The sequence below is a fragment of the Thermothielavioides terrestris genome, chromosome 6, assembly GCF_000226115.1.
Source record: "Thermothielavioides terrestris NRRL 8126 chromosome 6, complete sequence".
NCBI classification, from domain to species: Eukaryota; Fungi; Ascomycota; class Sordariomycetes; order Sordariales; family Chaetomiaceae; genus Thermothielavioides; species Thermothielavioides terrestris.
In genome coordinates this window covers 3459212-3485119 of record NC_016462.1, presented here as the reverse complement: position 1 = coordinate 3485119, position 25908 = coordinate 3459212, and the positions used below count along the sequence as shown (strand labels likewise).

Here is a 25908-nt window from a genome sequence, read left to right as displayed (position 1 = left end):
AATCCAAAAAGGTGATTTGCGGTCCTGACAAGGCCGAATCCCATTGCTACAAAAGGTGCGATTTCGTCCACGAAGTTTCAACAACACACCAGGTGAGCCGTGTATCTGGGGAACACATTTGTTAGCAACCCTCCACATCTTAACATGCCAATAACAATATCGGCTGGGGAGCTGCGGAGACAAAGAGACCGGATTGTAACCCGGCGGCTGCCTGGGCGGAGATGGCGTTGTATCACATCACAATCACATCCCGTTGTGAACACATCGAATCCTTCTGCGACAAGAACAAATGACTTTGCTACCTACGTGGCTGTGATTCACTTGCTTAAAGGGTGGCTTGCGTCTAGTGCAGCGCGCCAGACCGGTTGCACAGAAAACGAAATTTTCGGGGCGCTAATTTTACCCACTGGACGAGTAGCTCAGGGGTAGAGCAACCGGCTGCAGTCCGGTAGGTCACGCGTTCAAATCGCGTCTCGTCCTTGGTTTTTGCCGAACCCTCATTTTTACCTGGGGAGTGAGAGATGAGCCCCTGGATGTGTCCGCGTGGTAGTCAATCGCCTTGGACTGTTTGCTCATCGGCTTGTCCCCTTCCAGGGCCTTGGGCTGCCCCCAGCTTGTTCTGCACGGAGTACGCCAGCTGCTTCCATCATGAGCCTACCTCATCCCCCTGTTCAACGTTCGAACAGCTTTAGTGCCTCAGTGCCCAGCTTCTTTCTTTGCTTAATAGCCTCCGTTGTCCTCTCTACCGCCGCAGCTTCCACGTCACCAAGCAACGATTTCACAGCTCAGTCAAACTGGAAAGACCTGGCCGGGCTGGTGCAGCGGCCCATTGTTGAACCCCATGAAGCCGTGGCCGTCACCGCCAGGGCCGAGGGTCTCAAGTAAACACAGCGAACCACTGATGCATCCGAATTCGAGAGCATCCTGCTCAGTGTAGACTGGGGCCACTGTAGCTTGTTTCTACTCCCTTGTAGTTGTAAAAAAACTAATTATATACAACTTGGAATCCAATATCCCGTGCCCAAGCTCGAATCGCAGCGGACGATTCGAAACAAAACTCCTGCCGCTATACATATTAGGTAGGCAGTATCCAGCCAGCCCGTGTATGCAATGCAATCATGTCATGATATCCAGCCTCATAACGTCGTGAGTTCTCTGAAGCCCCCAAGTCTTCCAAGAACGCCCAGCCAAACCGACACTTTTGCCCGTCCAACGCCTCGCTGAGGCACAAATCAGATAAAGGGCATAAGTAATAAAAAGGCGTACAGAAGAAGCCAAAAACCTCAAAGAGAAAGAAACACACACCAGCCACCGGGGCATTCCCCTTGCCTGAAAAGGAAGGTCGAAATAGATGCTTAGTCGACGAAAGAAAAGTCGAGCCAGCATCAACGTGGTGCATGTCTGCACCTGGTGGCGCATGAGCAGTTTCGCTTGTTGCGAAAACGTATCCCCATCAACTGAATCATGCATGCCGCACGAGCGGCAACAGTGACTGGGGCCGACGGTGTCGATGAACCATCATAAAGAATAGTAGGAAACAAGAGCATATAGAATAGCAGGAAATAAGAGAAATTCGTAGTCATGAAAACATGAAAAGCGAAGCAGGGGACGAACAGCTTGCAAGGAGATCGTGACGCGGATAAGGGAGGAGGAGCTGGAACGAGAGAAAGAAACAGACAAAGCGAGCCGGATGCCGGGTGCGCCGAGCTCTTCCTGACCAGGCAAAGGAAAGAAAAGAAGCCGAGATAAACCGCGCAAGCCAGGAGATAATATATCCAACAGAGCAGGCCGAGCCCCCTAGCCCATTGGCCAAGCGAGACGCACCAAAAAGCAACCGTCAGCACCTCTACTGACCAGCCGTGGAGAAGGTGAGCTCAAACGGCAAATCAGGCAGGTCATCGCGCGGAACCTGCATGGCGGCAGGGGCAAGCAGCTGGTCGCCGAACATGGCCGGTTGCGTAATCGTCGCGGTGGACGAGACGGGCGAGGTGTATGCATGGCCGTCAAAGCCCAGCAGCGAGGAGGAGGGAGTGCCCTGCTGCATGCTGCTGCTGAAGTCGGGGTTGTTGCGGTAGCCAAACGCGGCAGACGAGGCGGGGAGGAGTCCTGGCAGGGACATCGGGTCCGTGGTGGCGGCGGCGCCGAACGACCCGCCGCCGCTGCTGCCGTACAGCTCCGACAGCTGCGAGTCCAGGTCTCCCTGGAACGAGGCGCCGGTGGGGTCGACGACGGGGCCGAACCCGCCTCCGACGCCGGCGAAGGCAGCGACGTCGAAGCCGTCCGCACCCATGGCCATCGGGGCAGCAGCAGCCCCAGCAGCTTGCGAGCTGTACTGGGAGTCGGCGAACTCGTTGTCGAAGTCGTCGGCTTCCACGCCGCCGACGGACTCGGTGCCGTCCGGCACCAGCGCGCCCGCCTGGTCCATGGGCACCGTCACCTCGACCATCCAGAGCTTCAGCTCGTTCATGGACGGCCAGTCGCCGCCGCCCTTGCCGCCGCGCTTCTCCCGCTCCTCTCCCCCGCCCCCGCCCGCGCCGTCCCGGGAGCCGGCCGCGCCTTTCCGCGGCTTGACCTTGAAGTGCGTGCGCCGGAGGTGCGCGGCGGCGTTGTAGTAGGCGCCGTACTGCTTGTTCTGCGAGCACTGCTTGCAGTCCCGCAGCGGCTTGACGGGGGTCTCGGAGTGCGCGATCCCGTACAGGTCCGGGTCGCGGCAGATCCACTTCTTGACCATGCTCTTGTGCTTGGCCTCGGTGTGCCGCCGCAGCTCGTGCTCGCCGCGGAAGCCCTCCGGATGGTCGTTGCACTGGTTGCACATGACCTTGGGGTGCTTGGGCCGCTCGTACTTGGTCTTGGCGATGACGGCCTTTCCATCTTTCGTCGAGCCGGCGGCGGCGGCATCGGCTTCGGGTTTGGCTGAGCCCGCGGCCGGCTTCGGCTGGAGATGCCGAGATTTGGCGGCATGGTTCTGTCGAGCGAGGGCTTCCTTGGCGCGTAGTTTCCAGGAGGAGTTCGACTTGACGCTGTCCTTGGACACTGATCGCTCCATTGTGAGGTGCTTGTTCAGGTGAGGGCCGCTGAGGTCGTGGGGCGAGATGCCAGAGCCAGCAGAGGAGGCAGACCGAATGCTCGACTGCGAGAAGGAGGGCTCCATCGGGTGCTGATGTTGAGACAGCTGTGCGGCGTCGACTGCGGCAGGTGATGTGTAGGTGGGCGGAAATGAGCCGGCCTGCATCGCCATGACGTTTGATGCATCGGACGGACGCTTCCCCAGGAGCGTCGGCTGTGCGACGTTGGGGCTGAGGTGGAAGCTCTCTGGCCGAACGTGGCTGCGAGCGGACTGTTGTGACTGTATCCGGACCATCTCGCTGAACTGGCCCGCGATGGAGGCGCTGTCGTTCACGGAGCTGTTGCACCTTGACATGGGAGCGGTCTCCAAAGTCGGCCCCGAGCTCAGCGACCCACAGACTGAAGGGAGGCTTGACATCGGGTACTGTCCTGTCCCGTGCGAGGGTAGTGAAGATGAGTTGGGGATGCTGACAGGCGAGATGGTCGGGAACAAGTCCTCGTCAGCCATGGTCAAGAACTCGTCAAATGGAATTTCGCGCCCGAGCTCGCCATGTTGAGATGGCCCGGTCAAGACGGGGCCTTCTGGTACGGTGGCATATGGCAACTGGCTCTGGTGAAGTAAGTCGCCAGGAGTCCCCGGATTGGGAACTGCCATGCCGTTCTGCGTGACGGGGAGAGTGATAGGGCTGGGTGCCGTTCCAGCGAAGGGGATTTGACTGGGACCGGGGCGGGAGACGCTCGACCGTGACCGCATCATGGGCGCTGTTGTCGAGGACCCGAAAGAATGTGTGGTTTTTGAGCGCTTCATGGGCCGGCTTTGGTCCTGGAGAAGTTGCGTGAGCATTAACCAAATACTCATTGTACCCAGATAATTGCTTGAATGATGAGTGAGACCTTACCTGCTGGGCCGGCTTGGGTTGGGGACTCGGGCCGGGGCCGTTTGTGGCGCTGCGGGGCATTGTGCTGCTCCGTAAGCGGCCAGAGCCACCTGGAGGGTTGCTGTCGAGGCGTTTGACATCGTTGAGCTTCTGAATTAACTCGAGTTTCTCTCGCTCGCTTTTCTGTATTATCTCGAGTTTCTCTCGCTCACTCTTCTCGAGCAAAGCCCTGAGTTGCTCGACTTCGCTGTGTTGACTCATCCTGAGAGGGGCGAACCGGGTGGCCCGTGATGGCGCGAGTCACCGTCGGCAGCCTGTGATCAAAATGCAAGGGTTCACCCGGGCCGAGGGTTAGAAAGGACCACTCGGCGGCAGAGCTGCACCGGCAGCAACGTGTTTGGGACTGGATGGAAGAGTGCTTCTGGCAAGCAACCAAGCAAGCAAATGAAGCACGCGAGGGAACGCAAGCAAGGGGAGAAGAAGGGATTGGCAGGCCGAGGGCGAGCAAATGATATACTATTTATCGAGGCCAGTTCCCGCGAGGCTTCGACTTGCAGCAGGTCAAGATCTTCTTGTTCGACCCACCCACCCTCGAGCTCGAGCGGACGTTGGGAACAGGCGCGGTGGGATGGGGGAGGCGCGGCACAAGATGCAGCGAGATTGTCCGGTCGAAATGCACGCTGGATACCCGATCAAAGCGGGTGGGTGGGAGAGTGGGAGGATTTGGGGGAAGACACGGCGCTGGAACATCTGGATTCTGGATGCGGTGCCAGGCACACCATGACGCACCCACCTGGGCGTGAGCAGAGGTGACGAGTGGCCTTGGAGATCATCGGTGTGGTGTAACCGACTAGCGCGCTGACAGGGGTCTTTCCGGGGAGAAAGCTCTTGATTGATGGCTGATGCAACGGCACCGCCCACCAACCCCAGATTGCCCTCGGCGAGCCAGTCTCGGCGGCCCAAGCAGGACACTTGGGCGGCGTGACGAACGAATCTGGCAACCCATCTGTTGCACACGAAGAAGGATACCCGCTGGGGAAGGAGATGGACTGAGGCTGGCTTCTCGAGTAGAAAACCCCAGAACTCCCCCAACATCACAAACCAGGCTGTTGATCTGCCAAAGTCCATCCCGCCCGAAGATGTCTCGCAAGCCAACAGTGCGAGACAACCACCCCGCCGTCGGGCACCGCGCATCCGAGTCTCGTGGCGTCCATGGCGGCAGGCAATGCGAGGTTCTGTGACCTGGCTGGATGCAGAGGACAACAATTGGCCACAGCATGGTCAGCCAAACGGGTGAGCTGTGCCCGGCTTTGGAGGACACCCAGCCATGGCGCGGCATCCACGGACCATTGGCCGGGAATTTTTCGGCGGCTTACGGCGTCGCTCGCCAGTGGACCGCGGAAAGAAGCTGCGCTTGGCCCGTGTTTCACGACGTCGTTTGGTGGGGTGCGGCGAAGCAATCGGTCATCAGCGGGAGGTAGTTAGTGTAGTGTAAGGTGCTGACAGATGCGCATCCGCAACCCGCCCAGTGGTGTAGTGAAGTGAATGCTCGACAGGACCAGCACCCCAAGCATGCAAGCAGCCCCCCGTGCTCACGAGGGCACCTGCGCGGGATTCTGGAATCCTTTGCCCGGTAGGTCAATGAGAACCGCCTTTGTTATTTCCAAATCCGGTTGACAGCGCTCCCCCAGCGCGGTCCTGTCAGGCCCAGTGCACCAAGATGGTGTCGGGTCCGTACCTAAGGTAGTTATGTTGGAGTGAGTCCGTTGATGAAGCGGCGGAAACAGGGCAGGGGTCGCGTTGGACTTTGCAAAGTTAAGTAAAATATGTTCGCCGCTGTCGGTGTCTTTTCCAAGTCAAGGTTTGAGCCAAATCCACCACTTCCAGTCTGCTCTGCGAGGTTAATGTTGCCTGCTTCCAGGCTGGGAAATCGCATCCAATCGCTGGGTTGGCCCAGTGAGAGCAAACAACGGCAGGTGCGAGTGCCCCAGACGCACCCACGTACCCCCACAAACTTGGTGCCCAGGTGGTTGATGGAAGCCACCTTGATGGCTTTCTCACGTTAGTTATCAGACACCAAACTCTCAAGCGGAGGCAATCAGCCACTGTCGCTCCCAACATCTTCCTTTTCGACACGGCACCAGAATCCTGGTCGCTTCCATGCAGCCCGTCCGTTGGACACGAATGCATCGCCTCGTTTGTCAATTGAATCCGCGCATCCCTTGATGCTGCAGCTGCAGGACCCTCACGGGCGCCACGATTGGCTGGGCGGGCCTGGAAGTGAGGCGGGTGTTTCTTGACTGGACACAAATCACCGGTCGGGCGGGTCCCCGATGGGGCCTGGGGCGGTGCGGATTCCCCAACTTGGTCCCATCAGGCGCCCCAGCCTGATGGGTCAGGTCGGTTCAGGTCGGTGCCCGTGGTGCAAGCAACCCCAGAGTCAGCGCGCCGGCTGGGCGGCACCCTCGGCTCCTGTTGGGCTCCAATGCCGTCCTTGCTCCCTGGCTCGTGTGTCCGGCCGCGGTGCATGACCACTCGTTAACGAGCGGTTGATGAGCTGTCCGTTGGCTGAAGCCGGGTGGTGGCACGTTTCCGGTCACCGGGAACTCACCTTCGGCCTCCCATCCATCCCGGCTGCGGCAAATGTCCCTGTCGACTCCATGCAGCAACAGGCGACAGTGGGCGAACCAGGAAGCGAAGCTGCCTACTCACGCCATTGCTTTTGAGCAATGTGCTGCGGACCGAGCCAGGCGCCGTTTCGGGGGCAAGAAGCGATACCCCCGCTGAGCCGACCGACTCGCACTCGCGTGGGCGGAACTTCACTAGCTTGCGAAGCAGATTCGGGCGGGCCAAGTTCCGGCTGGAGGAGACTTCGGGCAGGTTGGTTTGGGTGTTTTGCCCGGGCACCCACCCGATCCGGCGCCGGGCGGAGGTGTGGGCCCACCTGCCACGTCTGTGCATTCCGTTCAAGTTGGAAGTCGGGTTGGCTGAGCGCTTGGGGCGGCTTTGGCAACGTCCGTAAATTCGCCTACGGGATCTCTCGAGATCTCCCGCTCCACACATCAAATGCGTGCTGTTGCTTTTTGCCTGGGATTGAGGTAGTAAAGTCAGCCCGGCTTTACCCTTGCATGCCCGCCACCTTTGCCACGACCAAACCAGGCTCAAATCCAAAAACGGAAAAATGAATGACAGCAACCTCATCCTTCACACAATTCGGAATCGATCCATATACGCCTCAATTGGGTCGACTCAGTAATAGCAACAGTCAAAGCATTTACACCACTCCCAAAATCGAGGGATTTTCTGCCAAGGAATTCATGTGAATTGAGCGGCTGGAGGGTGTCGCATCGACGGCGCTCCTGTCGAGACGAGACCGGCCATGCAGGGAGGGGGGTGTCGTACAACATATGTATATAAGCCTGTCAGCCTTCAAACATCCTGTAAGTTCCTGCAACAGGATGTTGAACGCTAGAACAGGTCGGAACAAGGCTGCTGAACCCAACAGACTGAAACTACCTCAACAGAGTGTTCATCTAACATAATGTCAATACATTTTGAGCTCTGAAATGGTAAGGAAAGTCTTGTCTAGGCCAACACTCCGTTTTTCCAGTTTCAGGCTGTTTACGTGAAACAGAGCGGATCCATCAAAGATGCCCTGACCGTACTGTAGCTCTATAGACTCCTAAGTTCCTTCCGCTTCCTGCGCGCTCGTAGACTTCCTGCTTCGTAGTTCAATTGACTGTGACTGCCTCTCTGTAAAATTGTAGATACTATTTTGCGAGGTCCCCAGTTCAATCCCAATTATAGGCAGTAGCAAAAAAATATATCGTAACCTTTGATCGTATCTTGTAACCTTCGAACCTTGGATCGTACCTTGTAACCTTCGAACGTACCAAACAAAGCTCGGTAATCTTGTTTTTTTCTACATTTCAGTATTTTATATAGATTACAACAGTATGTTCTCTAAACATAATGAAAACAAGGAACATTATTGAGATAGGGACAGTCTAAAAGTGCCCTACAATACTGTTCTATACTACATGCATTCGCTAAATAAGTGCTCAATTACCGATGTATTTTCCAACAGCATGTTGGGGCACTAACAGGCTGACCCAGCCCATGTTGTACGACACGCCCCTCCCTGCATGGGGTTTCCCAACTCTTTATGACCCGGGACCTGAACTTGGGCGGCACGGCTCACTGAACCCCTCAGAGTGGTGGAGGGGCTTGCTCAGTTATAGCCCAATGGGGTAGTGTGAACTTCCTGCCTACACAGTACTGGTGGGCGTCTTCCACACCGGGCTGCACCACCACCAGTCTGCCGTCATCGTTGCCAGAATCGACAACAATCGGGCACCTGCTGTAGTCGCTTCCGGTGCCGCACCGACCGTGGCTGGGACAGGCTTGACAAACCACATGTCCAGAGTAGTTCTCGTCGATTCTGCCGTCCTGGTGAATTATGCCGTGGCACAGACTGGTGCATACTTTGATCTTCTTCCTGCAGCCCTTGGCGATGCAGGGCCAAGAGTCGTGGATGTGTTTGAATGCTTGCAGACACGGAAAAAGCCCTTCGTGCTGGAGGTAATCATTGTTGGCGTTCGTGAGGTGTCAGGTACCGATCAAGCTTTCGAGTTCGTGGGCTGTGCAACGCGCGAGATGAGAACGTGTATGAAGTCGGTAGAGGAAAACTTGAATTTCATTAGCCGTTTCTGATTCCCTAGGTAGGTACGAATGAAGATTGTATGAGATATGGAGCTTTCGAAAAGGGGAGATCGTAAAAGTCACCGACCCATCGAGAGGGAGAGAGAACTTGTCCGTCGGTTACCAACGGATAAGGACTGAGTTGGGTGTTGAAAGAAGGGAACCGATTTGGGGGAAGCACATTTTCACAGCCTGCTCACATGACTATCTGTCTCCATGAAGTGGAGGCGCCACTTGAGATGGAATATATTCCTGGGAAATGGGTGTGCGCGAAAGGCCCGAACGCGTGGCTTTCCTCCACGCTCGAGCAAACCCGACCTGCTTCTGCCCTTGGCCGGAATAATGCGTTCTGCACCACAAATTATCGAAGGCATCATGGGCCAGGCCTCGGCAACCAGCTAGTTGGTTCCTCCCTCGTTTGTCTTATTGCAGCTTCTGAAGCGTGGAGGATTGATGTCGCGCAATCTTTGGCTCAACCTGCCTGCGCTTTCCCGCATTCTTCTTGCACTTCACACCGGAAAATCCATGTTCAGGCGCTCGCATAACCAGCTGTGAGCTGTCCTCAGATAAACCCAAATTTTATGCTTCATAAGGACCAAGATCGTCCCCAACCTGTTGACGGCTCCTCATCCTCGACGTCCGTTTCTTCTTCCCCCGTCCCTTCCAAGCTCCGACACGGTCAGCAAACGGCCGCTCAACCGGGCGAAAAGGGACCTTCTGCTTGGCCCCGCGAAATGGACGACCCAGTTCGGCTAGACGACGAAACATTCAGGCGCTACTACGCGCACGGATACAGGACGTGGCAGAAATTGTGCGCAAGGGCAGCCGCCGGTCATGGATTCCCCGCCGAACTGGTCGATCTGGAGCACGCCTGCCGGGAGATACCGTATTTCCACAACCGTCTCCAGTTGAAGCCCGACTACCATCTCTTAGCTACCGGGACGTCGACTTGGCAGACGACCAACGGCATCGACTGTGAGCTTCCGGCTATCCAACGCCGGTACTTCATTCCGGTCACCACTCGCCGCCCCATTGTCGTCTCGGTCGAGCATTTACCTAAGCGATTCCCAACGTGGTTCGGCTCCAAACCCAACCACATTGGCATCCTAACACTGGCGTGGGCCTACGTTTTGTCCACGCGCTAGGCTGAGATTATACCGGGGGCCACCGCTCCAGCTTACACTGATATATTGGAACCGCTACGCAGGCTTAGGAAGATGAAGCTATCACAATGCAAGCAATGTATACAACTAGGAACAATCGTAGTGTTGAGGATATTGTATTGTAGGAGAGTTCTCCTAATCAGGAGCCTAGTCTTAGGCGGCAGTTGGGCATCAAGCCAGTAGATCCTAATCTCGGTAGGCCGGCCCAGTGCCCTAGGCCAAGCTAGTTCTGATATACCCCCCTAGGTCGAGCCTCTAGCTCTAGCCTACTAAATCTAGTAATCTATAAAGCTATTTCCAATACTACGTCTTTCCTAATCTAGCAATTCTATAATGTTAAGGTCCTTTTGCTATCGCTCTAATCTACTAAGCCTTATATATCTACCTTTCTCAATCCTATATATTATATTATAAATCGAACCTTTAGCTTAGCTAGAGCCTTCTTCTAGCCCTATATTTCTTCCTTCTATACCGCTTAGTAGGTATAGATCTCGATAAGGGCCTAGATATCCGCTAGATTAAGTATTTCTATAAACTTCCTATAGGGTTCTAGTTCTAGCGCTTTCATTAGGTCGTTAGCCAATATCTAATTCAAAGGTATATAATCTATACTAACCCTCTTATTCTAGGCTTCTTAGCGTAGCCAATAGTTATAAATATCAATGTATTTTAGCTTTATCTATAATATAAGTATCTTAGTATTAATTAGCTAGATCGTCTACTTGTTATTGCACTAGATCGATAGGATCTTATTATCTAGATAGATCTCTAGTACCTCCAATAGACGCTAAAAGAATATACCTTCTTTCGCTACCTATATAAATATTAATAACTCTGCCTCTATAGTTGATATAGTTACTATATCCTACTTACTAGCTTGCTAGGCGATTAGCCCTCTAAATAGGATAATAGCGTAACTTTATAAGCTTTTACGATTGATACTATTGTTAACGAAGCTAGTATCGCTAGCTATAATTAGGATATCTCCTCCTCCTAGCTAGAGGGCCTAGAACCTTATTCAATAGAGGTATTGTAATACTTAATTAGCTATATAGTAATATTCTAGTCCTAGGTTCTAATTGAACTATATAAGCTTAGAGGCTATAAAGGCAATATCTAGATATATATTAATAGCTATATATAGGATTAAGCCGACTTTCCTTTAATAGAGCCTAATAAAGCTATAGTTAGCAATATTATTATATAGGAGTAATTCGCCCTTAGCTATTAAAGTCTCTAGCTCTCTTTCTTCCTAGGCTAACCTTATAATCTTCTTAATATATACCATTTAGCTAAGCTAAATTAAACGCTTCTTATAATCGTAATAAATCTCTATACCTAGGAACTATAGAAGGTTATCTCCTCTTATAAGTTTATACTTTTCTTATAGCTAGCTAATTACTTCGTTAGTTTAGTATTAATCCTTTTTACAATAGACGAAGACAATATTATCTATATAGAAGAAGATAATAATACCTTTGTTTATTATAATATAGGGCTCTTATAGTATAGCTTAGAACCCTAGGTTCTTCAGAGTAGCTATTAGCTCTTATTACTAAAGGAGGGGAGACTTTTATAAGCTATAGAGCGCCTTCTTTAGCTTTAAGATAGTTCCTAGTTTATAATAGCTATATAATATCTCTATATAGATATCTTTATCGATCTTTACGTTGACAAAGGCGTTAACTATATCGAATTACTTTAGTTCTAGATCGAACTTTGCTATAGTAGCAAGTACTATTCTAAAAGATTATATAGCAAATATAACTATATAGCTCTCTTTAGTAAACCTCTTCTTTTACTAATTGCTATATATTATAAGCCTTACCTTGTACTTAACGAGGTATCTACTCTTATTAAACTTATAGACGTATACCTATATATAATCTAGGATCTACTTGCCTTAGACCTCTTTATTATAGTAGCGAATCTCTTCTTAAAAGCCTATTACTTTGTAGCTTTGAAGATAATTACGTTTAGTTTCTAGAAATAGTTAGCCTAATAGGTAATCTTTGAGTTCAAAGTACTATCGAGGTATAGGTAGAAGTATCGACTAGTAGATAGATCTAAGTTTACCTTCTTACTATAGGCGATTGACTTCTTCTTAGAAGATCCTCTTAGCACTATTATCTTCCTTCTTAATAGTATCGACTATCTTCTTAGCCTTCTTTTTACTCTTTTAGGCAAGTTCCTCTCTCTCTTCCTCTATATAGAGGACCCTCCTTAAGTATTTATATTCAATAGCTCTAGGGCCTAATATTCCTACGTTGAAGGCGGCCTCTTATAGCTAGAATACTCCTTTAGAGGCTCTAGGCGAACGTAAGCCTAGGAAGGCAACTACGATCAAAGCGGTTAGCGAAGTAGACGGAGAAGTTAGATATTAGAACTCTAGGAAGGTGCCTATAGTATTACCTTTTACTATAATAGTATCCAACACTTCTTTAGTAGTAGCTAAGCTCTCTTCTAGTTCTTTAAAGGTTGTTAAAGATATACTAAACGCCTTTATTATATTCTCTTCCTTAGCTATAAGTGTAAGATCGCTATTATCTAGCTAATTAGTATTATTAGCACCTCTAGTATTGAGCTAGCGCTTTAGCTCTTTAAGGTCTATTTAAGGGATATCCTATACTATAAGCTTTAGGTCATTTAGGTATACCTACTTTTTATTAAAGATTATATTGTATATATATACTACTTAGTTAGTAGTAGGGTTCTAGATACAATAGATGTTCAAGGAATTGTATCCTATAAGGTAACTGATCTAAGCTCTTAGTTAGAACTACTTAAAACGCCTTTCTTTCTTTTTAGTAGCATCTATTATAGTAAATACCTTATAACTATAGACCTTTAAATGCCCTTAGTGTAGTTTATACTCTAAGGCTCTTAGGCTATCTCTCTTAGTAAAGAAGGTATAAAAGTGATCTAGTAGCGTTATCTACTTTATTGTCAAAGATAGTGTCCTATTATAGAGATATACTATAGCCCTTGTAACTTCTAGCTACAGTTGCCCTAGCAACTATACGCCGATAGCTATCATTCTAGCCTTCTCTTTGATTATACCCCCTAAGCGTTTAGCGCCTCTATTCTATATAGGCGTATTAAGCGCTAAAGGCTCTATTCGGATATCTTGTCTCTCTGTCTAAGTAGTAATAGCGCTCGCCTATATAAATTCGTTGTTATACTCTAGGATCTTAATATATAGCTAATACTGCTTTTTAAGTAGTATAGCGAGGTATTTAATAGCTACTAAGATGCCTAGTGCCTTACAATTGTATAGATAGTAGTCCTATATTATACCTAAATAGTGATCTATTACTAACAATAGATGTTTAAAGTGCTATTAGCCTTCTTAGAAAGGGTATAGATCTAGGGCGATCTTATCGCCTAGGCTATAGCTCAACGGTCTAGGAATACGATTAGGCCTACATTTCGACTTGCTAAGGCTATACCTATTATATTCGAACGTTAGTACGCCTTTAATACACTCTCTTTATAAGCAATTGACAAAGTGTTCAAGGGCCCTTAGGCCTATATAGCTAAGGCGTAGATACTAAGTTATAGTATCTACTATACTCTCTACGTAGTAAGCCCAACGATCAAGTCTCTTCGTTTAGATAGTAAAGGCTATAGATATATAGTCTTTAGGTATATATTTAAGGATATATTGTTAGAGCTTCTTTATAGTATATCCAAGGAGTATATAATCTTAGCGCTTAAATAGGTAGTTTAATGTACTCTCTAGCCTATTGTCCTACTAAATCCTTCGTCGATTAAGCTACTCTAACAATATAATATTGTATATAAAGATTAGGTAGTAAGCTATATTATATAGCGTAAAGACTATAATGCCTTTATTGTTCTATAGTTTAATATCTATTTCGCTATATCCTTCAATCTAAATAGGGTACTCGCCTACCTAGATATAGTTATTAGGCGTAGCTAACTTAGGAGGCCTTTTAAACCTACTTAGATAGTTAGCGATATAAATAGTTGACTTTAAATCTAGGATTACCAAGTTAATTAGAGGGTATCTCTAGCCTATTTAGAATATAGCTAAGATTATAACGAAGCTCGTTATACATTTACCTATAGCTCTCTACTACTACGTTCTCGTAATATATTAGTAGCTAAATATCGCTATAATGTTAATGCCTATATTAGAGGCGTTGCCTATATTGGGGGCGATACCTACTTCGAAGGCAGTACCTACTTCGAGGGCGTTACCCTCTTCCTAGGTAGTACTCTCTTTAGGAGCAGTGCCCTCTTCGAAGGCGTTGGCATCTACTATATCTATTTCGGGGACCTTAGGCTCCTTCGTCGAAAGCGTAGCTATAGCTCTCTTAGAGTAGTCGACTAGTCAATATAGTAGCGAATCTTCGCCTATATTACTCTTTATATCGTTAGTAAAGCTATTCCTAGACCTCTTTATCCGGAGCCTATTAGCCTCTATTTACAAAGTTGAATTGGCCTTTAAATTAGCCTCTATATAAGCCTTAATATATTCTCTAGGTTCCTACTTAGGTAGTATACTCTTAGAGTTCAAGTAGTAGCACTACTTAGTTAAATAGAAGTAATTATAGGTATAGCATTTCCTTAATATACTCGAGGACCTTATAGAGGTACTAAAAGCTATAGGTATATTTAGCTTATATTTAGAGTAGGATTAGCCAATTCTAGCTCCTTCTTTACAACTAGTTTAGCGCCTAGAGCAATCCTTCTAATCTTCTAATTGCTTAGGGTCTTTGTTTTCTTTCTTTCTAAGGCTATATATTAGGAAAGATCCTTTTTCTATATAGCTAGGTACCTTCTTAAAGAATAGGTATATACCTTTATAGACTTCTATAGCTATATCTTGAAAGGTTAGCTTTTTAAGAATCTCTATCTTACTTATAATATAAAGGGAAACAAAGCTTAGGAATAGTTTCTCTAGTATAACCATTAGTTCGTTGAACTATAGGCTAAGATCCTTCGCCTCGCTTATCTTCTAGAAGGAGGCCTTATCTATTAGGCTCTCCTATTTAATAAGCTACCTCTCGAAATTAGTTTCTTTAATATATATATTCCTAGGGTACTTAAACGTATTGAGATAAATATAAATATATATTCGAAGCTCGGTTATCGTCTTAATAGTCGGCTAAACAATCTTCTTAAGATTATTATACTACGTTTAAAAGTCGGTATACTCTATAAAGTAGATAAACTAGTAGTTGGCCACTATTATAGTAGTTATAAAGGTTAGTATCTAGGTAAAGTAATTAGTCTAGTGTTTATAGTCTTTATACTTATAGTCTAGATCCTTCTCGACCTATATAATAACGATAATAATATTATTGTTAAACTACTTCTCCCTCTTATTATAGAGCTTCCTTTAACGGCTATTTAATGCCTTGACACTAGGCTACTCCTATAGACCCTTATTCTTAAAGAGGGTCTAGGAATCTATATCGTCATCCTAGGCTACAAAGGCAATGCTAGGTCGCTATTCGTTTATAGTAGATGCTCCTAGATCGATTGGAGCTCCTATAGCTATAACTAGTATAGAAGCTTACAACTCGACGATATATTCCTAAAGCTTATATCGAATACGTTTATAAGCAAGATCGTAGGTATTAGCCATTGTAGGCTTTAGGAGGAGCTCCGCCTTGCTCTTGAAATAGTTAAGTAGGTCAAAATACTTAGCCTTATTAATAAACTCGTAGTTCTAAACTACCTAATTATCTAGGCTAGCTAGAATAATATCGATCTTTATATCGACTTTCGAAGATATAGTAGTTGCTACTAAGCGCTATATATAGGGCTATATACTTAGAGATAGAGCTAGGTTTTCGAGCTAATAAGACTCTTAATTGTTGGAACCGCTATATAGGCTTAGGAAGATAAAGCTATTACGATGTAAGCAATGCGTACAACTAGGAACAATCATAGTGTTGAGGATGTTGTATTGTAGGAGAGTTCTCCTGATTAGGAGCCCAGTCTTAGGCGGCAGTTGGGCATCAAGCCGGTGGATCCTAATCTCGGTGGGCCGGCCCGGTGCCCTGGGCCGGGCTGGTTCTGACATGATAGCCGTGCAGAGTGGCGACGGCCAGGCGCGGCAACGGAGGCAAACGCAAGTTTCACGGAAGTCCCTGTCGAGCTGGGGCCAGTCTCAGACCGGGCTGCCAGGTGGTGGGCTGCCATCCTGGCTCCAAACCAGGGCTGGACCGCCGGCATCAACGCTGACTGCAATGTCTTCCTTGCGCCGTGGTCGACCACGCTCGTCCAGACAGGTAAAGCATCGACTTTTGTGCTCTCAGGGGCATACGAGCCAGCAGAACCAGCGATCGAACAACAACTGCCACCGTCATTCTCGGTCGCCGCTTCGTACATTGCGGCGTACGCGGCTCATCACGGAGCCCAGGACCAGAGCCGAGTGGCCTTTGCTGCGGCATTGATGCTGCCCTCGACAGCCCGTATCACACGAACCATCCGGTTGCTGGCCCCATGCCCGCGGCAGGCATTTTCAGATGAAGGCAACATCTCGTCGGCAAACCCAGGGCCAGCGGCGCCAGTATGGGGTGATGACGTGCATCAGCTGGACAGGCTGCTCACGCTAAGCTGCAACAACTTCCTCCAGGCACTCCTCAGCAGCGTTGCCTTTGAGCCAGACATACCCTGCAATGCTTGCGGCGCTTGGATCCAGGGGACGTTCGCAGTACTGGATTCCGACCACGTAAAAGCAGACCTGCAGGTCCTGACCGGCGCCCTCATGGCTCGAAACCCCAAACTCGGCTTCCTGTGGGTCGGCGCAGCGGCCTTGGGCATTCACAGCTTTTACTTGTTCGATTGCATGCGTACATTATTTTACCCGATTGACCTAACACTTGCTGGGTGGACCAACACACTGATGTCCTTCATCCAGCAACCTGCGCGAGCTATACAGCCTACTCAAGACAAGATAAGAGGCGCCGATGAGGCACGGCTGCTCTTCTTGTCCCAGGCCATCGACCACACTGAATTCCCCATCAAGGGTTTCCCGCCATTTGGCAGCACGGCGATCGCGGACTGCGGCTTGGAGGTCCAGCGGCATGTGAGCTGCGGCAAGAGCCACCAGCTCTACTATTCGACCTGGACATGGGACTGCCGAGACGGGGAGCGTGAGACGGTGTCGTACGAGCCCCCCAAGCTTCTGGGTGGCGAGAGCGTATTGCGGCAAGACGACGGGGAGACAGCGGAGGCAGAAGACAGCTGCATCCAGGTCGACTACAGCCGCATGGACCGCGAACTTGACTGCGCCGAGGTCGTGACCCGCTGCATCATCGGGTGGCTTCGGGAACACGACGGCTTCCCAATCGCCGAGAGGGGGATTCGGGAGCACGAATGGATAGACTTTCTATACGAGTCGGAGGACGACGAGCCTGCCAATCCCGAGGGGGACTGGAAGTCGGTTGACCGGCGGCGGAAGGCCCACAACATCGGGCCCTGGATCGCCCGGACGGTCACGCACCGGCGTCACAGCTTTCACTGATGGATCAGCGGTCATGTCAGGTCGGTTGTGTAGGAAAAGTAAGGCAGTGTAAAAAGATGAGAATTTTCCTTGAAATCGCATGCAGAACAAGAATTTCGCATTACTTTGCCCCGACCGCAATCTTTCCTGGCGGCGATGACGTAATCAGGGTTCAGGGAGCGATAAGGCCAGCTAAGTTAGGTACACCAGCGTCAGTTATCAGCAGTGTGGGGTGCGACAGCAAACAGGTGTCCCAATCCAATCGACACAGATTCCAGATCAACCTCGCAATCTAAGCCATCAGCAAGAGACAGCCACCCTCAGTCCCGACACCCGCTGCTGCGACCCAGTCGAACGGTCGTGTCGAGATGCCAACAACGGCATCATGCGCCGTCTCAATCTGGTCCTCCTAGCGTCGCTGCAGCTCTGCGCGGCTCAGCACCAGCAGCCCAGCTTCAGCATCCACGACGACCTCCTAGCGCATCCCCAGGTGCGGAAATTTCCAATTCCCAACCATATTCACGCATCTTGCTTCTCTTGAGTTGTGCTGTGCTACTGACGCTTTCGCTGTGCGGTGCGCATATAGTTCGAGGTAGTCTTCGCTGACGACTTCATCTCCGAGGCCGATGCCATCGCCCTCCTCGAGTCCTCCCGCACGTCGCAATCCGTGCACCCGTCCGGCGTTCCGCCGTCCGACCTGAGCGCGGCCGCGGGCCACTCTGGCGGAAGCGCCAGCAGTAGTGACGGCCGTCGCCCCGACGAGAACGACCAAGATGCGCCGATTGCCGAGACATACGAGCTCATCAATAGCGCGCCGTGGCGGTACCTCTGCTCGGTGCCCGTCATTGCGCCCCCGCCGGTGCTGAACGAGACCGCCACAGAGCTGGCCAAGGCCGAGGAAGCGCGCGAGCTGAGTAGGGCATCTGCCAGGGGCTGGGAGCTGATGAGCGGGCTCGAGGGCCAATGCATGTATTTCGTGTCCGGCTGGTGGAGCTATAGCTTCTGCTACGGCAAGGGCGTCGTCCAGTTCCACTCCTCGTCCAACACCCAGGGCGGCCTGCCTGTCAGGGACCAGAACACCCAGGAGTATATCCTCGGCCGGGCGGACAAGTCGTGGGATCCCAGCGAGCCCGCCGGCAGCCCCTCGAGAGGCGGAGGAGCAGCAGGGCAGACGAAGACGCTCCCGCCGCCTAACGGTCAGCTGCAGATCAAAGGCGACCAGCGCTACCTCTCGCAGCGCCTCGAGGACGGCACCATCTGCGACCTCAACAACCGCCCGCGCACCATCGAGATCCAGTACCATTGCAGCCCGGGCATCAGCACCGACCGCATCGGGTGGATCAAGGAGGTCACCACCTGCACCTACCTCATGGCTGTCTACACGCCGCGACTCTGCGCCGACGTCGCCTTCCAACCGCCTAACGAGACCCGCGCCCACCCGATCCGCTGCCGCCAGGTCATCGGCAGCGAGGACGAGGAATCCGCCTGGCGCTACCACAAGCGCCTTGAAGCGGGCGCTTTGTTCCGCACGCCGAAGGGCAAGGCGACCACCGGCACCAACACGCCCCCCACCACGGCGAACGGCAACAGCAACAACAACCCGCTGGACGACAAACAGTTCCCCGGCATCACCGTCGGCGGCGTCGTCGTCGGCGGCAAGAAACTCCTCGCGGGAGAGGTGGCGCAGACGCTGCTCCCGCTGCCGCCCGGGCTCCGGCGGCAGTCGACGCCCGCGCTGGTCCTGGCCAGCAAGAAGAAGGGCGCGGCGGCCCGCGTCGAGGCGCTGAGCGACGAGGAGCTGCAGAAGCTCAACCTGAACCCGCAGACGGTCGAGGAGTTCCGCGACGAGATGCAGAAGCGCGCCGGCGACCGCGGGTGGAAGCTGCAGGTCGAGATGGTCCCCGGCGAGGGGTACGAGTTTGTCGGCGCGTTCGATGATGAAGAGGAGGTGGAGGGGGGTGAGGGTGCTGGGGCTGGGAGTGGCAATGGAAATGGGAATGGCGGCAGTGGTGGAAATGGTGCAGAAGATGGACGGGGTGGGAATGGGCAGTGGAAGCAGACTATGCCGAGGGGGAGGAAGGCGGAGGGGAAGAAAGGGGGTGAGGGGACGGTGGGCAGCAAGCAGCAGCAGCGGCCGCAGGAGGCGGAGGCGGAGAGGGAGGAGCTCAACAATGACGACGAGGAGGGCTCACAGGAGGTGTTCTTCAAAGAAGAGCTGTAGAAAAGCGTTAGATAAGATATCCTTGCTTGTGTTTTAGATCCTGTCTTCAGTCTCTACCGTCGGTGACGGGCCTGCGCTGTCCCGGGTGTGTGTGCTACCCTCAAAGATCGCAGTGAAGGCGAATGCCTGTGGTTCCGCCGCCGGGCCACAGCCCATCTTCACCGCATCAAACATTTTCCAAGCAGTCATACGGTGTCTCCTCGACGGTTCGCATGCTTTCCGAACCGTCCAACGCAGCATAATTATGGCGCCCCTCACCTCACAGGGACACCAAGCAGGTCGGGGAAACCAAGCAATGCAATTACTGGTTCAATTATCTGACTACTATGGCACTAACAAGCAAAGGGATATCAACCGTACTGTCATCAACACAACACAAACAACCACCGCAACCGCCGATGCTCCAGAGCCCCTTCGTCACTTGGCAGCCTGCTTAGCCTCCCAGTCCTTGTTGACATCCCGATAGTCCTCGGGGCCGTAGGGGCTGAACATCTCGGCGAAGGCGCCCTTCTTGCGGTGCGGATCGAGGCCCAGGTCGCGCAGCAGCAGGTCCATGTAGGGCACGGCGTCGAAGATGAAGGACGGCGCGCGGCCGGTGCCCCAGTCGACGGGGTAGCGCCAGCGGCCGAAGCGGTTGTGCAGCACCGTCTCGCGGCGGAGCGCGTCGAGGTCGACGTCGGCGCCCTCGGGCGGCGCCCCCGCCGGCGGCAGAGCGGTCGCCGCCAGCCGCCCCGCGAAGTAGGCGCCCACCCACAGGCCCTGCAGGTGCGCCGTCAGCACGTTGCTGAAGTTGGACACGGCGCCGACGAAGGCCACGTCGCGCGCGCGCAGGAAGCGCGGCGACACGGGCACCATGAACCGGTGCAGCATGTACGGCGACAGCGGCGTGCACGGCGTCACCGCGTCGCTGCTGGCCAGGCCCTTCTGCTCCAGCAGCGGCACGAACGCCTTGTTCCACACCGGCTGGTCCTTCAGCCGCGGGAAGCGCTGCAGGATCTGCCTGTCCGCCTCGTCGATGAGGTCCTGCTGGCACGCGAGGTCCTTCTCGGCTGTCCCCGCCGTGTTGTTGTTGTCGGGGGCATGCGGCACGCCGAGCTCCTTCTCGATGCCTTCGGGCAGGAACTTGACCGGCGGGACGTGCTTCCAGCCCGTGTTAGCCAGCAGGACGTCGGCGGCCAGCTGGACGCCGTCCGAGAGGTGCACCTTGCCCGGGCTGAGGTGGGTGATCTCGCTGATGTGGACCTTGATCTTGCCGTCGCGGACGAGCTGGTAGAAGTCGGTGTCGTAGTTGAGGATGCTGAAGCTGGTGCCGACGAACATGGCGGGCAGCCACGGCTTCAGCTTGGCCGTCTCCGGGTGCTTGTCGAACCCATTGAGCGTCAGCACGTCGCCGCCGAGGATGCTCCAGAAGGTGTCGACGATCTTGCGCCCCAGCGCGGTGCCGTGCAGGAAGTTGCGGGTGCCGGCATAGCCGTCGACGTCGCCCCAGATGCAGGGGCTGAACCAAGTCAGGGCGCGGATATCTGCGAGCCAAAGAAGATGGCGTTCCAAGTTAGACGACAAGTTACGTTGTGGTCAAAAAAAGCTGGCGCGGGCCTACGAGCGTACTGGCGAGCTTCTCAATCCACTTCTTCAGCGGCGTGACGTACGGAGGCGACATCCAACAGGGGCCGTGGCCGGATGCTGCGGGAGGACAGTGTGTCAGTGTATTGCGCGGGCCTCCCCTGTCGTGCGCGACTCACACCGGATGACCATGTGCGTTTCGACGCCTGCGGTGGCGTAGGCATATGCCGCGTCCCAGGCAAACTTGGTGCCGCCAAAGATCACGACCGACTTGGCCGTCTGCAGCGTGTCGCGGTGCTGCTGGAAGTGCTTGCCGTGGAAGACGCGGCCGCCAAAGGTTTCCTGGCCCTCAAAGTGCGGCAGGAAGGCATCGGAGGTCAGCCCCGTGGCGACGATGAGGCGCCGTGTCTTGACACGTTTCTGCTCCTGCGCGGCGCCATTGGCGTCCGACGAGGCGGCAATGGTCAAGATCCAGCCCCCCTCGGGCGTGTCCTGGTGCTCGGCCGACAGGACTTTCGTGCGCAGCCGGATGCAGTCCGCGATGCCGAACTCGGCCACGTAGGCCTTGAGATACTCATGAATGACCTCGCCGGGGATGTGCTCGCCTTCCTTGACACCGAACCTGGCGGTGGTCATGGGGAAGTCGGGATACTCATACGTTCCCAGCAGGTTATTGCTCTTCAGGCCCGGATACAGGCGCTCGGCAGCCCAGGTGCCGCCCACCGTGGCCTGGCCGTCGAAGACGACGAGCGAATCATCCGGGTGGGTGAAGTGGTACTGCTTGGCCGCCCCCAGCCCATACCAGCCTGCGGCAATCGTCGGGTTTGGTTAGCAGTGCCATCATTCTCACAGTGTCGAAGCCATGGAATGATCAACTGCACGGAGAGCACTGCAGACGAGGACCTGGACTCACCCGCGCCGACCACAACACAGTCGAAGGCCTCCATCTTCGTGTCTCACCCCCCGTGCGACGAAGGGAAGTGATGAGCGAGAAGCAAATCGCGGAGAACATGCCCTGAGACCAAAAAAACAAAATCTCCACGACGGCTGCGAAACCACGCCCCACCCTCTAGCGTTGCATCGTCACCTGCAGAATGTTGCTTTTTCGCGACGCCAGCGCATGAGACCATGGACTCGGCTGGGACGCACCCGGTTCGACGGCCCCTGTCCTCTCTTACCCTGTTTGGGGAATTTATTGTCCATCGCTCGGAGTCCCATCCCCTGAACGGAACCGGCTAACTCACACTTTTTTTCATACTGCGTAAAGTTGTGCACAGCACCCCCGCCCGAGCTGCAAGGTGTGAACCTGGTGACTGGGTCGGCTGCTGCCACCCTGGATGAGTGGGCTGTCGGACATGGTGCATCCGGAATAACTACGCTTCATTAGTGTACACCGATAACGAGATGTGCATTCACCATAGTTGGTAAGTGTAGGTCGTCAGTGTGTGGAGTGATCTTGGTGGCTGCCAAGCCGTCTAGAATTAGTGTGGTAAGGTATGTACATTCACGTATCCCATGCTGCTTGTCGGTGGTCTTAATCAGCGTACGCAGAGTATCTGATTTGACCCTATTGACTGCGCATTCTCAGGCTTTTTGCGTTTTTCTTTGGTTTTCCTGAACTCAGCGGATCTACACTACACTAGTGTACACTACACAAGTGTACGGAATATGCCGTGTGTAAGTTGGATTGATATCAAAGCACCCAGTGGAATTGCCCTGGTGGTGATATCGGCCATCTCCGTGCGAGGGCGCCGTGATAGTGGACACACTACACTAGTGTATGTTCGGAATCCACTACACTACTCCAGCAACGGATGTGGGTTGGACGAGACGTTTGGATGGACAGAAGCGAAGCGAGGTCGCGGCCCTGGAGGGTCCACACGGCATGGGAAGAAAAGACGTTTCAAATCCCCGCTACGGAGCAAGCAGGTAGGAAACTAACGTACACTAATGTTAGTGTACTCCGCTGCTGCTTTACCATGCACTTTGATTAGTATAAATGCGGCACTTTTCACTGCAGATCCCGCCGCCTCCCAATTGTTCGCTTTCCTCCCGTCCTGCGCAGGTGTTCACGTTATGTGCAGAAACTCATGGATGGACGGAGTAGTGTACGGAACTACAATTCTCTCCCACATGCCGCGTACGTGTGGCAGTATTCCGTCCTCCGTTGCTTTTTCGAGGAGTCGGGGATTGGCGCCAAGCTGTACCATACCCCTGACCGTTGTAGTGGTCGCTTGTTAGTGTAACTCGTGTATTGTTGATCGTTCCTAATTCAGCAATCACTGCCACCCTTTGCTGTTGGAACGAGAAAATCGAGGACGACAATGAACAAGTGAATGCAGTCGTTAAGATGGTTGCAGAAGGAGAGGCGAGGGGAGGGGGGCGCCAGTGGAGATAACTAACGGTTGTCGACAAGAAGGCGAAATGCAGCCTTGAAGCTGCAAGATGGCAAGGTAACTACCTGACTTTACATTGGTTTGCCGCTTCATGCTGCTCATTGTTGAGACGTACAATGATATCTACCTATGTACCTCCGTATTTCCGCACCGATACTGGCCCTTCGCTAGGTTTGTTCAACTGCGATGGACCCCCAACCTCCCTCGGTAACTCGCTCCGCACGTGGTGGAGATCCCAACGGCCGTGGCATGTTGCCGGGGTCGTTTGTTGACGCAATTTTCTTACTGTGTAGTGAGTGGAGTGTAATCCGTATGCCGTACCCTAGTGGAGTTAGTGTATGCATGAAACCCTTCGGCGCGGGATGCTCCAAATGCCTGCCCCTTATCTGCCGGTTTCCAGCACAAACCGGGGGGGGAGCTCACGCCTCCTCTGTTCGAGTGAGTGCGAAAGATTCCGTACACATGTGTTCAATAACTTAGGAAGAGCCTCATCGCCGTTCTTTCATCTCCAATTTTGCTTCCTCCTCAACGGGCCGCTCCGTTGAGCACCCAGGCAGCTTTTGCCTCAGCCTCTGACCCACGGACTGTCCCCAGCACAATGTCATCCACAGACCCAAGCGCTGCAGAGGCCGCACTGGCAGCCCAAGCTGCTGCCTTTCAGCAGTTCACTATCGAGGCCTTCACGCTCCTCGCCGTCGGCGCCTGCGTCACTGTCATCCGAACCGCCGCCCGCATCAACGTCGTGGGGATCAAAGGACTTCAATGGGATGACGTCCTGGTTTGGGTCGGCACGGTGCGTACCTACGTCCCCGCGTGCTTGCCCTGATCCGCCGCAGCTCCCTCATGGCCGCCGTCTCAGATATTTCAAGCCGCAGAGACCGCTCTCGCCTACAATGTTGGCCATGCCGCCCAGGGACTCGCCAACAACGGCATGACGGACGAACAGCGGGCAGCCCTCAGCCCTGACAGCGCCGAGTTCCACACCAGGTAATTTGCCCCGTGGACCCGCGACGCTGGCCAAACCCTTTCTCTCAGTAGTCCGCGTTGGACGCCGGCTGATCCCTTGCCAACAGAGTCAAAGGATGCAAAATCCAGTTAGCTGGCTGGACAACGTACTCGGTCCTGCTCTGGTCCCTGAAGACTTCGCTACTCTTCTTTTACCGCCGCCTGACTGCTGGCGTTGGGAAGAGCTATCAGATCCGTATCAACATCGGCTTTGGCTTGCTTGCCGTCAGCTTCATCACCGTCATCACCAACCTCTATCTGGCGTGCCGGCCTTTCCACAAATACTGGCAGATCAATCCGGACCCCGGAAGTGCGTCATCCAGGGCACGCCATGCCACCAACCCCCCCCTTTGGCCTTCACCAGTTGCTGATGTGTCTTTTTTTTCCTGCCTCCAGATGTCTGCCAACCTGCCGTGTCGAACCAGATAGTATGGGTCTTCCTCACCTTCAATGTCGTCACCGACTTGTATCTGCTTTCGATCCCCCTACCCATGCTCTGGCAGGCGTCGCTGAAGCCCCTTAAGAAGGCGGCGTTGATGTTGGTTTTCAGCGGCGGTGTCTTGGTCATCGCATGCGCCATCTTGCGCTGCGTCATGATCTTCACGGTAGGTGCCCCATTTGAGCTCCGTCTTTTCGGCAGCTTTCATCCTCGCTGCATCTTTTACCTCGGCCTTGCATTAACGTCCGCCCCAGGACCCCGTCAACGGCGCGCAACTCGCCGGTTCCTGGGCCGTCCGCGAAACCTTCATCGCCGTCGTTGTGGCCAACCTGCCCATTCTCTTCCAGGTCTTCAGGATCTGGCTGAGCCCGCTTATCGCCGCGCTCCGCAGCACGATCCGCTCGTCACAGAAGCTCACCGGCGACGAGCCCAGTCGCGAACTCCGCACGTTCGGCGCTGGAAGCTCGAGGGCCCGCCGCGGCCCGCAAACCGTCTACCACATCACCAACGCCACGGCCACGTTCAACGAGAGCGAGGAGCGGATGGTGGACCAGCGGGACAACAACAAGGGCTGGACCGAACCCAGCGTCGCCACTGAGCCAGTCTCAGACAGCGAGGGGCCCGAGAAACAGAATGGCATCCGGCAGCAGCTCGAGGTCTCGGTGGTGAGCGAGGACCCGAACCCTCACAACACAAAGAGGCCGCCACCGCTGTGGTGAGAATAAGGAAAGCGGTGAAGAGGAAAAGAAAAAAGAAAGAAAGAAAAGAGAAAAAAAGCAAATAAAAGAACAGCGCAGTTGAGGGTTAAGGCACTGGGGCCGCGGCCGCAAGCAGATTTGGTTTCTGGGAGTTGGGGTTGTCTTTCCCGGTGTTCGCGGCGACCTTATAAAGCTAAAAATGCCGCCTTGGGTCTTTTGGTTTTCCGGGCCGGCGATGGGTGTGAATTAGAACATAGACTATAAGATGCCAACTTAGGTCCTTTGGTTTTTCAGA

The 25908-nt window shown here is 52.9% G+C and overlaps 5 protein-coding genes and 1 non-coding gene across 6 annotated transcripts; 4 read left to right on the top strand and 2 right to left on the bottom strand.

Annotated features, from left to right (window-relative positions):
• Nucleotides 1-408: 408 nt before the first annotated feature.
• THITE_t148 lies at nucleotides 409-480 on the top strand. The gene has a single exon. It is a non-coding gene; the product is annotated as a tRNA-Cys (tRNA).
• A 460-nt stretch (nucleotides 481-940) lies between these two features.
• On the bottom strand, nucleotides 941-4205 carry THITE_136230 (uncharacterized protein; the record flags this gene model as incomplete). The annotated part of the gene is made up of 2 exons (XM_003658235.1): nucleotides 941-3889; nucleotides 4083-4205. The coding sequence occupies 2 exons, from the start codon at nucleotides 4203-4205 to the stop codon at nucleotides 1847-1849; spliced, it is 2166 nt and encodes a 721-aa protein (XP_003658283.1). The 3' UTR covers nucleotides 941-1846.
• Nucleotides 4206-9376: 5171 nt separating this feature from the next.
• Nucleotides 9377-17207, top strand: THITE_2027007 (uncharacterized protein; the record flags this gene model as incomplete). The annotated part of the gene is made up of 3 exons (XM_003658234.1): nucleotides 9377-9777; nucleotides 15872-16949; nucleotides 17022-17207. Coding segments are annotated over 3 exons (1665 nt in total), but the record flags the coding sequence as incomplete, so codon positions are not given.
• Nucleotides 17208-17451: 244 nt separating this feature from the next.
• Nucleotides 17452-19717, top strand: THITE_2124841 (uncharacterized protein). The gene is made up of 2 exons (XM_003658233.1): nucleotides 17452-17781; nucleotides 17878-19717. The coding sequence occupies exons 1-2, from the start codon at nucleotides 17677-17679 to the stop codon at nucleotides 19510-19512; spliced, it is 1740 nt and encodes a 579-aa protein (XP_003658281.1). The 5' UTR covers nucleotides 17452-17676; the 3' UTR covers nucleotides 19513-19717.
• Nucleotides 19718-19731: 14 nt separating this feature from the next.
• THITE_2124838 (uncharacterized protein) lies at nucleotides 19732-22227 on the bottom strand. The gene is made up of 4 exons (XM_003658232.1): nucleotides 21989-22227; nucleotides 21255-21881; nucleotides 21129-21195; nucleotides 19732-21043 (listed from the first exon to the last, which is right to left on the bottom strand). The coding sequence occupies exons 1-4, from the start codon at nucleotides 22020-22022 to the stop codon at nucleotides 19930-19932; spliced, it is 1842 nt and encodes a 613-aa protein (XP_003658280.1). The 5' UTR covers nucleotides 22023-22227; the 3' UTR covers nucleotides 19732-19929.
• A 1851-nt stretch (nucleotides 22228-24078) lies between these two features.
• On the top strand, nucleotides 24079-25472 carry THITE_2029799 (uncharacterized protein; the record flags this gene model as incomplete). The annotated part of the gene is made up of 5 exons (XM_003658231.1): nucleotides 24079-24264; nucleotides 24331-24458; nucleotides 24545-24786; nucleotides 24873-25081; nucleotides 25170-25472. Coding segments are annotated over 5 exons (1068 nt in total), but the record flags the coding sequence as incomplete, so codon positions are not given.
• Nucleotides 25473-25908: the final 436 nt, after the last annotated feature.

Coding starts and splice junctions, on each gene's coding strand:
- THITE_2124841 (XM_003658233.1), top strand. CDS start 17,677: ATGCGCCGTCTCAATCTGGTCCTCCTAGCGTCGCTGCAGCTCTGCGCG. Junction 17,782..17,877: donor ACCTCCTAGCGCATCCCCAG/GTGCGGAAATTT, acceptor GTGCGCATATAG/TTCGAGGTAGTCTTCGCTGA.
- THITE_2124838 (XM_003658232.1), bottom strand. CDS start 22,022: ATGGAGGCCTTCGACTGTGTTGTGGTCGGCGCGG. Junction 21,882..21,988: donor CTGTGTTGTGGTCGGCGCGG/GTGAGTCCAGGT, acceptor CGATTGCCGCAG/GCTGGTATGGGCTGGGGGCG. Junction 21,196..21,254: donor AACGCACATGGTCATCCGGT/GTGAGTCGCGCA, acceptor GTCCTCCCGCAG/CATCCGGCCACGGCCCCTGT.